General features: G+C 46.6%; 1 protein-coding gene across 2 annotated transcripts in view; it reads right to left on the bottom strand.

The window, feature by feature from the left end:
• The window catches only part of irak1 (interleukin-1 receptor-associated kinase 1), a 118,010-nt gene extending 103,381 nt beyond the window's left edge, over positions 1 to 14,629 (bottom strand). For both annotated transcript variants that reach the window (XM_059949638.1, XM_059949637.1), the window contains exon 1: positions 14,327 to 14,629. In XM_059949638.1, the coding sequence (XP_059805621.1) occupies positions 14,327 to 14,438 (112 nt within the window). In that variant the 5' untranslated portion in view covers positions 14,439 to 14,629. The remainder of the gene's footprint in view (positions 1 to 14,326) is intronic.
• Between the last annotated feature and the right edge of the window lie 1,348 nt (positions 14,630 to 15,977).

The raw sequence follows: 15,977 nt of genomic DNA, 5'->3' as shown, positions 1-15,977 counted from the left end.
GTTAAGACTTTATTTCCTGGAGCATAGGCGACTGAGGGGGAGACTTGATAGAGGTATTCAGAATTGTGAGGGGTAATAAATAAATGCAAGTAAACCTCAAGCTCTAGTCTCACTGATGTTGGGTGAGACTACAACTAGAGGTTATAGAGGTGAAGGGTGAAATATGAGGGGGAACTTCACTCAGAGTGTGGAAGTGGTGAACAGGGGTTCGATTGTGACATTTAAGAGAAGTTTGGATAACAGAGGTGGGAAGGATGATCTTGGTGTGGGTCGATGAGACTCAGCAGAATACAGGTCTGCGTGGACTAGATGCTTCTGTGCTGCACTGCTCTATGACCGTGACTCAGCAGTTCCATGGTAAAAAATATCTGAGCTGTCATCCTCTTTAATCTGCTGCAATCATCTATATTTAATCACTCAGAGACACAGTGTGGTTATGAGCCCGCTTTGCCTAATGACACCCATTTGACCGATTAACCTACTAACCAGCAGGTCTTTGGATGTGGGAGGGAACTGGAGCACTCAGAGAAAACCCACGCTGTCATGGGAAGACCTTACAGACGGCGGTGGGAAATGAACCTGGACGGTGTGGAAGTTAGATGGGGCTCAGAATGCAAAGGACCTTTACCCAGTGAGTCTGTTGGCAAGTGCAAATGAAACAAAACGGCCAGGAGAACAAAAGCTTGGGAAGACCAGGGAACTAATTGTGGACTTCAGGAAGGGGAAGATGAGAGAACATGCACCAGTCCTCATTGAGGGATCAGCAGTAGAAAGCGTGAGCAGCTTCAACATCTCAGAAGATCTATCCTGAGCCCAGCATGTTGATGCAATCACGAAGGAGGCATGCCAGCAGCTGTACTTCGTTTCGAGTTTAAGGAGACGTGGTTGACTCTAGTGAATTTCTACACGTGTATGCTGGAGAACATCCTGACTGGCTGCATCGCCACTTGGCAAGGAGGCTCTAACAAACAAGGTTGAAAGAGGGTTGCGGTCTCAGCCATCTCTATCATGGGCATAAACCCCTCCACATTCACCAAGGAGGACATGGCATCTTCTCGTTACAATTGCCCATTCAACAATTCAGGAACAGCTTCCCCTCCATCCCACATCAGATTTTTGAGCAGTCCATGAACCCGTGAACACCCAGAGCAGCAGCTCAAAGAAGCCAATGCCACTGCTGGAGTCCAAGCATGGGGAGTTACTCTGTATGACCCACCCTCTGATCAATCCAATAATGATGTTCAAAAAGTTGAAGAAGTGTGGTCGATCCTTTATTAGCAACTAGCAAAACATACAATCTTGAAGCAAGGAAATCAAAACCAGCGATATTAAATGTACGCAAGCAGAGTTAGTCAAAGTTAAGTAGAATTGAGCGATTTCAGATGTAGTCAAGCAAAGTTAGGCGGTCAACAAAAGATGTGATACTCGACGGCCCTCAGCTCTAAACTGCCCAGAACAAAGCATGTATACGTAATTTATTCCCTTCGTTTTTGCCATGCCAACATCAACATGACGAGCTACCGTCTTAAAAGGGCAACACAGGAAACAATGCAGACAGAAAACAGATGCATGGCTCCTACACCTTTTATTCTTCACTTTGGCATGATTTATTTATTTTGTAATTTATAGTGATTTCATGATTTTTCACTGTACTGCTGCTGCAAAAAGACAGACTTCAAGTCAGTGATAATGAACCTGATTCTGAGGCCACTGAATTCCACTCCAAAGCAGGAGAGTTGGGCACATGAAATGCTCGTAGGCATTGGTCAGACTGTACTTGTAGTACTGTGAGCAGTTTTGGGCCCCTTTTCAAAGAAAGGATGCACTTACTGGCTTTGGAGAGGATCCAGAGCAGGTTCGTGAGAAGGATCCCAGGAATGAAAGGGTTAATGTTGAAGTGTGGTTGAGGGCTTTGGGGCCAAGAAGAATGGGGAGGGAGGGGAAATCTCATTAAAACCTATCAAATATTGAAAGGCTTAGATAGAGTGGAGGGGACGTTTCCGATAGAGAGTAGGACCAGAGGGCACAACTTCAAAGTACAAGGGGTAGAGATGAGGAGGTATTTTCAGAGCCAGGGGGTGGTGAATCTGTGGGATACACTGTCACAGACAGCTGTGGAGGTCAAATCATTGGGAGGCTGATTGTTCCTGATTAGTCAGGGCACCAAAGGTTACAGGGAGAAGACAGAAGAATGGGGTTGAGAGGGATAATAAATCAGCCAAGCAAAATCGATGGACAGAATGGCCTAATTCTGCTTCTATGTCAGCCGTGAACAGCTTCTTCCCCGCCACTACACAAACTTGAATGGACAATGAACCCATGTACACTACCTCACTACTCTTTTTTTCTTTTTTAAAAACTCTCTTTTTGCACTACTACATCCACATTTGCCCATAGTACCTTTGAAAGCCTTAAGCATGCACACACTCACACAAGCACACAGATATATATGCACTTACAATTTTATGGGTCTCTATTGTGGACTGAGAGTGCAAAGGGGGCAGGGAGAGGGTTCGGAAAAGGGGAAGGGAGAGGGGAGGAAGCGGGAAGCACCAGAGACATTCTGTAATGATCAATAAACCGATTGTCTGAAATCATATGACCTGGTATCTCAGGGCTGGGTATGTTTACAATTGCGCCACTCCACCCCCCCCCCCCCCCCCCGGCCCCTTGGCTGGCTAGGAGGGAAGGGAAAATAAATAAATCAGTGATGGGGTAAGAAGGGGAGGAACAGCATTAACGGAAGTTAGAGAAATCAACGTTCATGCCATCAGGTTGGAGGCTACCCAGACGGAATATAAGGTGTTATTCCTCCAACCTGAGTGTGGCTTCATCTTGACAATAGAGGAGACCATGCATAGACATATCAGAATGGCAATGGGACGTGGAATTAAAATGTGTGGCCACTGGAAGATCCTGCTTTCTCTGGCGGACAGAGCATAGGTGTTCAGCGAAACGGTCTCCCAGTCTGCGTCAGGTCTCACCAATATATAAAAGGCCGCACCGGGAGCACGGACCATACCACACCAGCCGACTCACAGGTGAAGTGTCGCCTCACCTGGAAGGACTGTCTGGGGCCCTGAATGGTGGTGAGGGAGGAAGTGTAAGGGCAGGTGTAGCACTTGTTCCGCTTACAAGGATAAGTGCCAGGAGGGAGATCGATGGGAAGGGATGGGGGGGGGGGGGGGACGAGTGGACAAGGGAGTCGCGTAGGGAGCAATCCCTGTGGAAAGCAGAAAGGGGGGGCAGGGAAAGATGTGTTTGGTAGTGGGATTTCCTTTGGCTCCTCCCACTTCCCCCAAACCAAAGGTGTAGCCATAGGCACCCGTATGGGTCCCAGCTATCCCTGCCTTTTTGTTGGCTTTGTGGAACAGTCCATGTTCCAAGCCTCTCTGTACCCCTCTTTTCCTTCGCTACATCAACGACTGCATTGGCGCTGCCTCCTGCACGCATGCTGAGCTCATTGACTTCATTAACTTTGCCTCCAACTTTCACCCTGCCCTCAAATTTACCTGGTCCATTTCTGACACCTCCCTCCCCTTTCTTGATCTTTCTGCCTCCATCTCTGGAGATGGCTTATCTATTGATATCTACTATAGGCCTACTGACTCTCACAGCTACCTGGACTATTCCTCTTCCCACCCTGTCTCTTGCAAAAATGCCATCCCCTTCTTGCAATTCCTCCGTCACTCCACATCTGCTGTCAGGGTGAGGCTTTTCCTTCCAGGATGAAGGAGATGTCTTCCTTTTTTAAAAGGTTCCTCCACCATCAACTCTGCTCTCAAACACAGCTCTCCCATTTCACGCACATCTGCCCTCACCCCATCCGCCTGCCACCCCACTCGGGATAGGGTTCCCCTTATCCTCACCTACCACCCCACCAGCCTCCAGGTCCAACGTATAATTCTCCGTAACTTCCGTCACCTCCAATGGGATCCCACTACCAAGAACATCTTTCCCTCCCCCCCCTCTGATTTCCGCAGGGATCACTCCCTTCGCGACTCCCTACTCCACTCGTCTCCCTCACCCCCCCATCCCTTCCCATCGATCTCCCTCCTGGCACTTATCCTTGTAAGCGGAACAAGTGCTGCACCTGCCCTTACACTTCCTCCCTCACCACCATTCAGGGCCCCAGACAGTCCTTCCAGGTGAGGCGACACTTCACCTGTGAGTCGGCTGGTGTGGTATACTGCATCCGGTGCTCCCGGTGTGGCCTTTTATATATTGGTGAGACCCGATGCAGACTGGGAGACCATTTCGCTGTACACCTACGCTCTATCCGCCAGAGAAAGCAGGATCTCCCAGTGGCCACACATTTTAATTCCACGTCCCATTCCCATTCTGATACGTCTATCCATGGCCTCCTCTATTGTCAAGATGAAGCCACACTCAGGTTGGAGTAACAACACCTCATAGACCGGCTGGGTAGCCTCCAACCTGATGGCATGAACATTGATTTCTCTAACTTACGTTAATGCCCCTCCTCCCCTTCTTACCCCATCCCTAATTTATTTATTTCCTCCTTTTTTTCTCTCTCTCTCTCTCTCTCTCTCTGCCCATCACTCTTTGCCTGTTCTCCATCTCCCTCTGGTGCTCCCCTCCCCCTTTCTCTCCCCCTAGGCCTCCCGTCCCATGATCCTTTCCCTTCTCCAGCTCTGTATCCCTTTTGCCAATCATCTTTCCAGCTCTCAGCTTCACCCCACTCTCTCCAGTCTTCTCCTATAATTTTGGATTTCCCCCTCCCCCTCCTACTTTCAAATCTCTTACTATCTCTTCTTTCAGTTAGTCCTGACGAAGGGTCTCGGCCCGAAACACCAACTGTGCTTTTCCCTATAGATGCTGCATGGCCTGCTGCGTTCCACCAGCATTTTGTGTGTGTTCTATGAATCCCACTTGGGTTCTTTTTCATTTTAAATGGAGGAACATCATAGGTTCTGTGTTCTATGTTCTTCTGTTCCAAGAAGGCAAGCACCTCCCCCGGATCTCCTCCTCCTTCCCTTTCCTCTCAAACCAGATCTATTCCTCACCAGCCCATACCTTTCCTACCTGCCCGGTTTCACAAATCACCTTTACTACTTACTTGGCTTCACCTATCACCTTTCCTTCCTGCCTGGTTTCACAAATCACCTTCTAGCTGTCCTCCTTCCCCTCTCCTCCCCCCCCCCCACCATTTTATTCTGACGTCTTCCCCCTTCCCTATTAGACTGTTTACTCTTTTCCATCGACGCTGCCTGACCTGCTGAGCTTCTCCAGCATTTTGTGTGCGTTGCTCTGGGTTTCTAACATCATCAGAAACTTGTGTCTATGAACCCCACTTAGGTTATTTTTTTTTGCTTTGTGGATGACATAACTATTTTATATATTTAAGATAAGCACCGTGATAGCATAGCCACTGAGAATTAACAGAAGTGCAAGTGTTCAGATTATGCTTACTCTAAAAATAACATCCAAAATAAAATATCCTTACTTAAGAAATCTTTAAGCAGTGCAGAGCTGATGTGATTGATTTTTGATACATGATATAGGTCATTATAATTTCTGTTAAAATGTTAAATAGGTTTTTAAATGGTGATGGGGAAGCCACTTTATTTGGTAAGACATTTATGAATGTTGAATTACATAATCAATATTCAATGTTAAAGGTTACTTTGTGCAAATTAACTCCTATTGAAGATTATTGAATACAAATTGCACTGTGTTACAGGTTATTTTATATGCAATTGGTGGCCTCTTTATTAGGTCTGTTTGTGATCTTCTGCTGCTGCAGCCAATCGACTTCAAGGTTCAACGTGTTTGGCATTCAGAGATGCTCTTCTGCACACCACTGCTGTAATGTGGTTATCTGAGTTATTGTTGCCCTCCTGTCACCGGTCTGGCCATTCTCCTCTGACCTCCCTCATTACCAAGGCATTTTCACCCATAGAACTGCTGCTCACTGTGTAGATTTTTTTGCAAAATTCTCTGGAAATTCTAGAGACTGTTGTGTATGAAAATCCCACAAGATCAGCAGTTTCTGAAATATTCAAACCACCCTGTCTGGCACCAACAATCATCAAACGGTCGAAGTCACATAGATCATTTCTTCCCCATTTTGATGTCTTTGTCTGTACAGCAACTGAACCTGACCTTGTCTGCATACCTTTATGCGTTGACTTGCTGCCACATGATTGGCTAATTAGATATTTGCATTAATGAAGAAATGTACAGGTATACCTAATAAAGTGGCCACATGGTATACATTTTGAAATAAATAACATGGATTTTCTTCGGAATTCTAAACAAATATTTTTGCATGGTATAGCAGTGATGGCAGATTTACAACCAATTTAAAATTTATTGGGACAAGAATTATGTTAACTTAATCGCTAATCTATTATTTTACAAAATTATGAGATGGGATATTTATGATACATCCAAATGATCTTTCCTCAATTAAAAGAGAATATATAAAGATTATCTTCACTTGTCGCATGTACATCTAACCAAACAGCGAAAGACATCGTTTATATCAAATCAAACCAGCAAGGGTTGTTCTGAGAGCATTCTGCAGGTGTCATCACACTTCTGCCGCCAACATAGCCCACAACTCACGTCTTTGGAATGTGGGAGGAAACCAGAGCTCCTGGAGGAAACCCACACAGCCAACAGACAATAGGTGCAGGAGTAAGCCATTCGGCCCTTCGAGCCAGCACTGCCATTCACTGTGCTCATGGCTGATCATCCACAATCAGTACCCCATTCCTGCCCTCTCCCCATATCCCTTGACTCCACTTTCTTTAAGAGCTCTATCTAACTCTTTCTTGAAAGCATCCAGAGAATTGGCCTCCACTGCCTTCTGAGGCAGAACATTTCATAGATCCACAACTCTCTGGGTGAAAAAGCTTTTCCTCAAGGGAAGAACAAGCCGCAGGGACAACTTGCAAACTCCTCACAGACAGTGGGAAGGAGTGGCACTGTGATAGCGTTATGCTAACCACTACACAACCATACCACCACTGGCTAAGATGAAGGGTATGAACTTTTGGATCTGGTCATGTGGGATCAACGATCAAGGATCAACTTTATGCACCATAAACATTCACATGTATCAGGAACTTGCAGTGGAGTGTTGGTCAGGGCACGACATGCAGTAAAAAAAAAGCAAAGGCATTCAAAAATTATACAGAATTAGAAAATAAAAACAATGAAGACTAAATTATGAATGGGGAGCAACAAAGTAATAGCAATCATAATCTTAGGTTTGTTATGAAGAACAAGGCACATTCTGGAACACCTTCAGAATGATTTGCAATTTTTATGACCCAAGGCTAAATCTGGCCCAGTTAAGATGTAATGGATAAATCACTGATCTAGAACAGGGGTTTTCAACCTTTGGTCCATGGACCCCTTGGTTAACGGTAGGGGTCCATGAAAAAAAAGCTTTTGACCCCCCAACCTAGAATAAGATTGTTGGAATACAGTGTAAGTGAATCCCAATAAAGGGGGAAGGGAAACCAAAGTTATTTACACCGTAATGGCAGGAGGAGTTTGAGAGTGGGCGATCTGTACAAGCACTATCAGCTTGATAATGAATGTAGAATCAAAGTAAATTTATCATAGTACAGTCATCCCTCCTTATCCGCAAGGGATTGGTTCCGGGACCCCTCGCGGATACCAAAATTCGCGGATGCTCAAGTCCCTTACTCAACCTGTCTCAATGAGGTGCACCTTAGGACCCAGCAGAACCCCAGACTTAGGACCTGGCAGCAGAGAACTTAATCCGCAGTGTTTCTGTTCACGAAAATAATCATGAACACAATTGAAAATAAAGTGGAAATAATAGAGCGATCGGAAAGAGGTGAAACGCCATCGGTCATTGGTAAAGCGTTAGGCTACAGTCGGTCAACGATTGGAACAATCTTAAAGGATAAAGTGAGAAAGACTCTGCCCCGATTAAAGCTACAATTATTACTAAGCAACACAGTTGTTTAATTTTGGGGTTTTGGGTTTTTGATCCTCCACATCAACCCAGCACGGAGTAGAACGCACTTGGGAGCAATCTGTCCCGAATCCCGAGAACTTCCGTTCCTGAGCCCGGCTCTGAAACATACATTCTTAAGTGTTTTATATGCATAGAAAGGTAAAATGTATACTATATACTAAGACAAACGTCTGACTAACTGACACTAAATAATACCGGATAATACTGTTCTGACTTACTTGGTAAGAGAACTTCCGATTTTTTTTTCGATCCTGATCCACGATTACCCACGCACATCCTCCTATGTACTTTAAATCATCTCTAGATTACTTATAATACCTAATACAATGCAAATGCTATGTAAGATGGTTGTTATACTGCATTGTTTAGGGAATAATGACAAGAAAAAAAAGTCTGTACATGCTCGAACAAGAAGTGCTAGAACAGTACTTCCAGGTTTTCGCGGTTGGTTGAATTCGCACATGTGGAATTTGCGGATAAGGAGGGCCGACTGTATGTCTATGTCACCATATACTGCTCAAACAACATACACAAAATACCACAGGAACTCAGCAGGCCAGGCAGCATCTACAGAAAAGAGTACAGTTGACATCTCGGGCCAAGACCCTTCATCAAGTTCCTGCGGCATTTTGTGTGCGCAGCCAGGGCTTTTCCTGTGATGGAATGGGCTGTACCCACAACCTATTGTAGGCTTCTTCTATCTTCGGACATTGGTGTTTCCATGCCAGGCCGTGTTATATCCACCACTTGTATCCTCAAGGTGAGAAGTGGAATAGAGAGCCAAAGAGGCAGCAGGAAAAGAGAACAACAGCAAAATCAATAAAGAGAGTGCAACCAATTTCAACAGGTGTACTTCATAAGAGGCAGCGAATTCAGGGTTCACCAGCAAGATCCTGATTGATAAACAAGGAAGAGGGACATTGCAAGTCATAAGCACAACACCAGTAGAAATGCTGGGCAAGACCACTACCATCAGAAAGGAGGTACAGGAGCCTCAGGTCCCACACTACCATGTTCAGGAATAGTTGTTATGCTTCAACCATCAGTCTCCTGAACCAGTGTGGATAACTTCACTTACCTCAACTCTGAACTAGTTCCACGACCTACACACTCACTTTCAAGGACTCGACAACTCATGTATTCATTTTGTTTTTGCACAGTTTGTCTTCTTCTGCACATTGGTTATGTGTCAGTCTTTGTGTGCAGTTGTTAATTGTATTTCTTTATTCAACTGTGAATGCCTGGAAGAAAATGAATCTCAAGGTAGTATATGGTGTCATATACATACTTTGATAATGAATTTACTTCCAACTTTTCCATTCCTCAGTACAATCAGATCAATGGACCATTGATCTAAAGACACTAGGAAACTGACATTCAAGTTCAAAATTAAACGTTTAAAGGTAACTTTTTATCCAAAGCGGTATAGTCATGATAACCAGTGGAATCGGTAGGTTTATAAAAGATGTCGGTCGTCAGTTTGTCTCCGGAGATGATGACTGAGAGATTGAGAAAAGGGTCAGAAACGTTTTATCCACGGGTAAGGCCTTCCCCATCATTGAGCACTTTCACATGAAATGTAGATAGCAGCATCCATCATCAGGGACCCCCACCACACAAGATGTGGTCTCTTCTCACTGCTGCCATGAGGAAAATGGTACAGGAGCCTCAGGGCTCACACCACCAGGTTCAAGAACAGTTATTAGCCCTCTGCCATCGGGCTCTTGAACCAAAGGAAATAACTTCACTCAACTTCTCTTTCCCCATCACTGAAATGTTCCCACAACCAATGGACTCACTTCCAAGGACTCATCACCTCATATTGTCGATATTTATTGCTTATTTATTTATTCTTATTTCTTTCTTTTTGTATTTGCACAGGTTGTTGTCTTTTGCACTCTGGTTGTTGCCCAAGTTTGACAATCTTTCATTGATTCTGTTATGGTTATTATTCTATGGATTTATCAAGTATTCCCACAGGAAAATGAATCTCAGTGTGGTATATATAGTTTCATAATAAACTTACTTTGAACCTGACTTACCACACAACTGATGCCCTTCTTCATGCAAAATTAATCAAGGAAGAAAGGGTGGGATTTGTGAGATTGCCCCTCCTTAAATGAGAGGACCCAACACTGCCTCTCAGCAGTCTGAGAAGAAATGATGGGAGCTCAATAAACGCCAAGCTTGAGTGAATTGGACAGGGAACAGGCAAGCACAAGGCAGACGCAGTCCAATGTGGATAAATGTGAAATATTCTCTCTTTAGAAGCATAAACAAGCAGGCAGATATCATCTGAAGAGTGACTAATTTGGGAAAAGGAAGGCACAATGAGAACCAAGAGGCCTTGTACATAATGAAAGCAAGTGAGAGTTTAAAAAGAAAACCTGTAGATGCTGGGAAGCCGAAAACAAACACAGAAAGTGCCAGGGCAAAGAAAAGCAAGTGGAAACAGAAAGTACAACCAGTGCCAGACTGCGAAAGAGAGAAATACAAGTCAGTCTTCCGTAGGAGAGTGTGGAACAAAGCGAATGTATGTGATAGGTCAAGATACTGGCACATTAACCTTCTCAGTCATGCGCAGAATAGTTGGCATACCAAGGCCATTTCACATCCAGACAGTGTGATTTCAGGAGTGATTGGTAAAAATTGGTGAGAGTCAACCAGGACATGCTGAACTCTCGTTTGGAGGAAGATAGGTGACTGCAAATGGTCAAATGTAATGATGTGAGAAGCCAGGATACTTATTCTCCCTCCCATTCACTGCTCACAGATTCCACAACTCACCAGAGGTCATTTACAGCGGCCATTTAACCCACTGGAAGAGAACTGGTCCATTCAGCCCATCCACTCCACCTGCCATTCCCATCTGGGCTCTTTGCTTCTCCCTCTCAACCCCATTCTCCCTGTGACCTTTGCGCCTTTAGTAATCAAGAATAAATGTACACGTATGTATGTTCCCAGTGATTTGGCTTCCACAGCCAACTGTGGCAATGAACTCCATGGATTCACCACCCTCTGGCTAAAGAAGTTCCTCCTCATCTCTGTTCTAAATGGATGTCCTTCTACTCTGAGGCTGTGCCCTGTGGTCCTAGACTCCCCCACCGTTGTACTGCAGGTCTACCCCAGCAGCGAGTTGGCAGAGAAAATGAAGGAGCTGTATTTGTGCAGACCATGCTGCTGCTTACGTCAGAGACACATCGGAGGAGTCGGAGCACAGAGTAGTCTAACAGAGAGTGATCATCTTTTCCTGTGACCGCAAGACCCTGTTGACATTGTTAACGTGGAATGCTGCAAGTCTGACTCACTGGCTTACCGGTGGAAGGGAGGGGAACAGTGTGGCCTTGGTCATAGCAAGGACAGGGCCTCAAGCCGTGATGTCCCCTGTTTACAGCTGGCAAGGAAAGAGGCATCAGAGTCAGTGTGGCGTGGTGTCCAAGCTGGGGATCAGTGTTGTCCCCTCACTCCCCTCCCCCAGTGTTCACTCAGCAGATGACAGGTTGCATTGTGTTCGACTGTAGACTGCTGCAACATTCATGGAGTCAGGGACTTGGACTTGTTTTTATTATGTGACTGTATTTTACTAATATGCCTTGTGCTGTGTATAACTGTGCTTTGTACCTTGGCCCCTGAGTCACGCTAGTCTTGACGAAGGGTCTTGGCCCGAAACGTCAACAGCGCTTCTCCCTATAGATGCTGCCTGGCCTGCTGAGTTCCACCAGCATTTTGTGTGTGTTGTTGTTTGAATTTCCAGCATCTGCAGATTTCCTCATGTCATGCTCTTTCATGTACGGTTGAATGGCAATTACAGTTGAACTTTAATTAGTGGAACCATCCTCTCCATGTCCATTCTATCTGGGCCCTTCAATATTCAACGAGGTTCCTCTCCAATTCACCTAGAGAAGCATCAACACTGGAAAAGAGTGAACAGTCGCTGCTTTGGGAAGACACCCTATGTCAGGACTGGAAAAGAAGATGAGAAGTAGTCCTGATGAAGGGTGTTGGCCTGAAGCGTTGACCGTTTACTCTTTTCCGTGGGTGCTGTCTGGCCTGCTGAGCTCCTCCAGCATCTTGCAGCTGTTGCTCCGGACTTCCAGCATCTACAGACTTCCTCATCCAGAGACATCAAACAATTTCATTCCCAGGACCATTCCTGTGAACTTCCTCAGGACTTCCTTTCTTTGGGAGAAGAGTGTTCAGGGAGGGAGGGAGGACCTACAAGAATACAGGGGGAAGGTGCAAATCTCACACTGAAAGCGCCTGAGGTCAGGAATGGACCTTGGCCAGCAGAGCTACAAGGACAACAGCATAACGGGAGTGAACTAACAGAATACAGTATAAAATATAACAGTGATAGAGAGAGGGCAGTGCAGGCAGACTACAGGGTCACAGCAAGTGACTGAACCTTCTTGGCCAACCTCCTATGCAGGACCTTATTGTGCTAAAGACCACGTAGACCACATCCACTGCTTTGCTTTCACCGATTTTTCCGGTAACCTTCTTGAAAAACTCTACAAGATTGGTTCGATACAACCTACCATGCACAAAGCCACTTTAGCTATCCCTAATCAGTCCCTGCCTATCCAAATACTTAGATATCTGCCCACCTGCCCCCAACTTAGAATATCTTCCAATAACTTACCCACTACTGATCAGGATCACTGAGCTATAATTTCTCAATTTATAACATTAGCTATCCTCCAATCTTCTTCGCCTCACCAGTGGCTAAGGATCTTTTGAATACTGCTAGGGCAACTACAGTTCCTGCGTCAGCCTCCCATAAGGACCTCAGGAACACCTGTCAGACCCTGGGGATTTATCCACCCTGATAGCAGTCGTGGGTAAGTTATTGGAAGGTCCAGGCAGATTAGTAGCTTGGCATGGCTGAGATGGGCTGATGTACCCTTTTCTCTGCCATAGCATTCTTTTACTCAAAAGGGAAGGTATACATGGACTGATGAAGGGTCTTGGCCCAAAACGTCGACTGTACTCTTTTCCATAGATGCTGCCTGGCCTGCTGAGTTCCTCCAGCATATGGTAAGTGTTACTTGGATTTCCAGCATCTGGTCATTTTCTAGTGTTTGTGCCAACCCATCCTTTCTTCTACTGAGACCCCCACCACCCAGGCCGTGCTCTCTTCTCGCTACTGCCATTAGGAAGAAGGTACAGGAGCCTCAGGTCCTACACCAACCAGGTTCAGGAACAGTTAATACCCCTCAACCTGCAGGCTCCTCACTTCAACACTGAACTGATTCCACAACCTATAGACTCACTTTCAAGGACTCTACACTTCAGATTCTCAGTAACATTATTTACTTTTTGATTATAAGTTTACTTTGATATTGAATGACTTAAGTAGTCAGATATGATTCAGTTCACAGAAGCTAAAAGGCACTGATTTTGTCAAATCACAGTGCTCACATTGTTAGAGACAACTCAGGTCTTAGCAAGAGGGGAAGATAACATAGTTCCCCTCAACAATACCAGTCACTCACCCTCACAGTGAGATGCTCCCTCACTGACCCCCATCCTCAGTAAGGTGCTCTCTCACAGACCCCCACCCCACTCAGTGAGATACTCCCTCACGGACCCCCATCCTCAGTGAGACACTCTCTCACAGATCCCACCCCACTCAGTGAGATACACCCTCACGGACCCCCACCCTCAGTGAGACGCTCTCTCACAGACCCCACCCCACTCACTCAGTGAGATGTTCCCTCACTGAACCCCACCCCGCTCAGAGATGCTCCCTCACTGACCCCCACCCTCAGTGAGATGCTCCTCACTAACCCCCACCCTTAGTGAGACGCTCTCTCACAGACCCCACCCCACTCAGGGAGATTTTCCCTCACTGAACCCCACACCACAGTGAGATGCTCCCTCACAGACCCCCGCCCTCAGTGAGACGCTCCTCACTAACCCCCACCCTTAGTGAGACGCTCTCTCACAGACCCCACCCCACTCAGGGAGATGTTCCCTCACTGAACCCCCACCCCACTCAGTGAGATGCTCCCTCACGGACCCCCACCCTCAGTGAGACACTCTCTCACAGACCCCACCCCACTCACTCAGTGAGATGCTCCTCACTAACCCCACCCTGCTCACTCAGGGAGATGTTCCCTCACTGACCCCCACCCCGCTCAGTGAGATGTTCCCTCACTGACCCCCACCCCGCTCAGTGAGATGCTCCCTCACTGACTCTCACATTCAGATCTCCGCGGCGCTCCCTCACGAACCCGTAACCTCATCATCCCCTGCATCACCAACATCTTCTCCACCATCGCGGCGCTCCCCCACGGAACCCCTACCCTCGTCCCCCGCGGCGCTCCTTTCCCACTCTCTCACCGAAACGGCCCCAGTCGACGCTGTCCAGCGAATCCATCACCGAGCAGAACTCGTGCATGATGTAGGCGGGCAGCCGGTGGATGAACTCCCGGCCCGGACTCCACTCGCTCATCTTGCGGGTAGGCCTCAAACCCACTTCTACCCCCAAAGCAACTCCGATCCGCGGTTCCTATGGTAACCCGACGCCGACCACCGACCCCGATCCACCGTTCCTATGGAAACACGACTCCTGCTGCTAGCCGACCGCCGGCCGTTTCCTCGGCCGACAGCCTGACTATCCCTCCCCAACTGATTGGTGAACCTACAACACCCTGTTCCCGCCCTTGCTTTCTCGCGTACTCAATTGGCTAGTTTCGCCGCTGGTAGAACCCTCAACTGGGCGGGTCTGATCTATTCTGCCTCATTTAGTGGTCATAAGAGCTGTCAATACCACAATACCTTGGGTGGATTGGATAGTGACGGGTCGATTACAGATTTCCTCTCGCCTTCGCATTTTCATTGGCCGCCAGTGTCAAGCTCATGGCCGCTGCATCTGCCCTCTGCTTTCGATTCGCCCGGCTCTCGGGCAGCACCGTTCTTCCATTGGGCAATAGCATCCGTCAATCGAAACCTCGTGGGACGAAAGGGCGGTGAGTTTCAGTCTGCCCATGGCAAGGCTGTCACGGCAATACGACTTGCTGATTGGTCAGACCACCTGTCAGTTCAATTAAGTTGGCATTTTCAAGAAATTCACCAGATTCAGTGGAGTCGAACTTTCGGCCCTTGTTCCTCTTTTTGCAAAATGAAAGTCCGGAAAGGTGTCAGAATTGCTTTGATTCTCGTTGTGTTTTGTACTGCAAAAGCCCCAACTACTATAAATTGAATCTTGAGGGCAATGGGGACCATGGCATAACTGATATTTTTATGACACTGTATGATTACAGAACCAGACACAAGGGATTAAAAATTTGCCCAGGTTCTGTCAGCATGTTTCAGAGCTTGGTAAGATCTAAAGGGCGTTGCAACCAACTAATAAAGTGAATCTCTACAGCAAATGAATAAACAGTCAGATCTTGGCTTTGTGCTTATGGCAAGGGGCCAACAGCAGATGCCATTTCATTGATCATGGTAAATCTGAAGACCCATAAACATCAGAGTGCTCTTCATTGACCACAGCCCCACATTCAACACTATAAACCCCTCAAGATCAATTAAGAGGCTCCAAGATGTCCTTGTGCAACTGGATCCTCAATTCTCTCACTTTGCAGACCTCAGTCAGTTTGGATTGGCAGCAACATCTCCTCCACAATCTCCACCAGCACAGGTGCACCACAAGGCCATGTGCTTAGCCCCCGCTCTACCTGCTTTGTACTTTCGACTGCGAGGCTAAGCACAGCTCCAGTGCCATACTTAAGTGTGCTAACGACACCGTGGTTGTCAAATCCAAGGTGGTGACAAATCAGCCTACAGGAGGGAGATTTGAGTGGTGCCACAGCAACAGCCTCTCACTCAATGTCAGCAAGATGAAAGAGCTGATTATTGGCTACAGTAGGAAAAGACAGGAGGCCCACAAGCCAGCCCTTATCAGGGCATGAAAGGTGGCAGTGAGGGTCAGCTTGGTGTTATTGGATTCTCTGTCCTGGAACCAGCACGTTAGTGCCGTCACACAGAA

This window comes from Hypanus sabinus, chromosome 24 (genome assembly GCF_030144855.1).
Source record: "Hypanus sabinus isolate sHypSab1 chromosome 24, sHypSab1.hap1, whole genome shotgun sequence".
NCBI lineage: Eukaryota > Metazoa > Chordata > Chondrichthyes > Myliobatiformes > Dasyatidae > Hypanus > Hypanus sabinus.
Note: the sequence above shows the minus strand (reverse complement) of the source record. Positions and strands in the feature narration are given on the sequence as shown.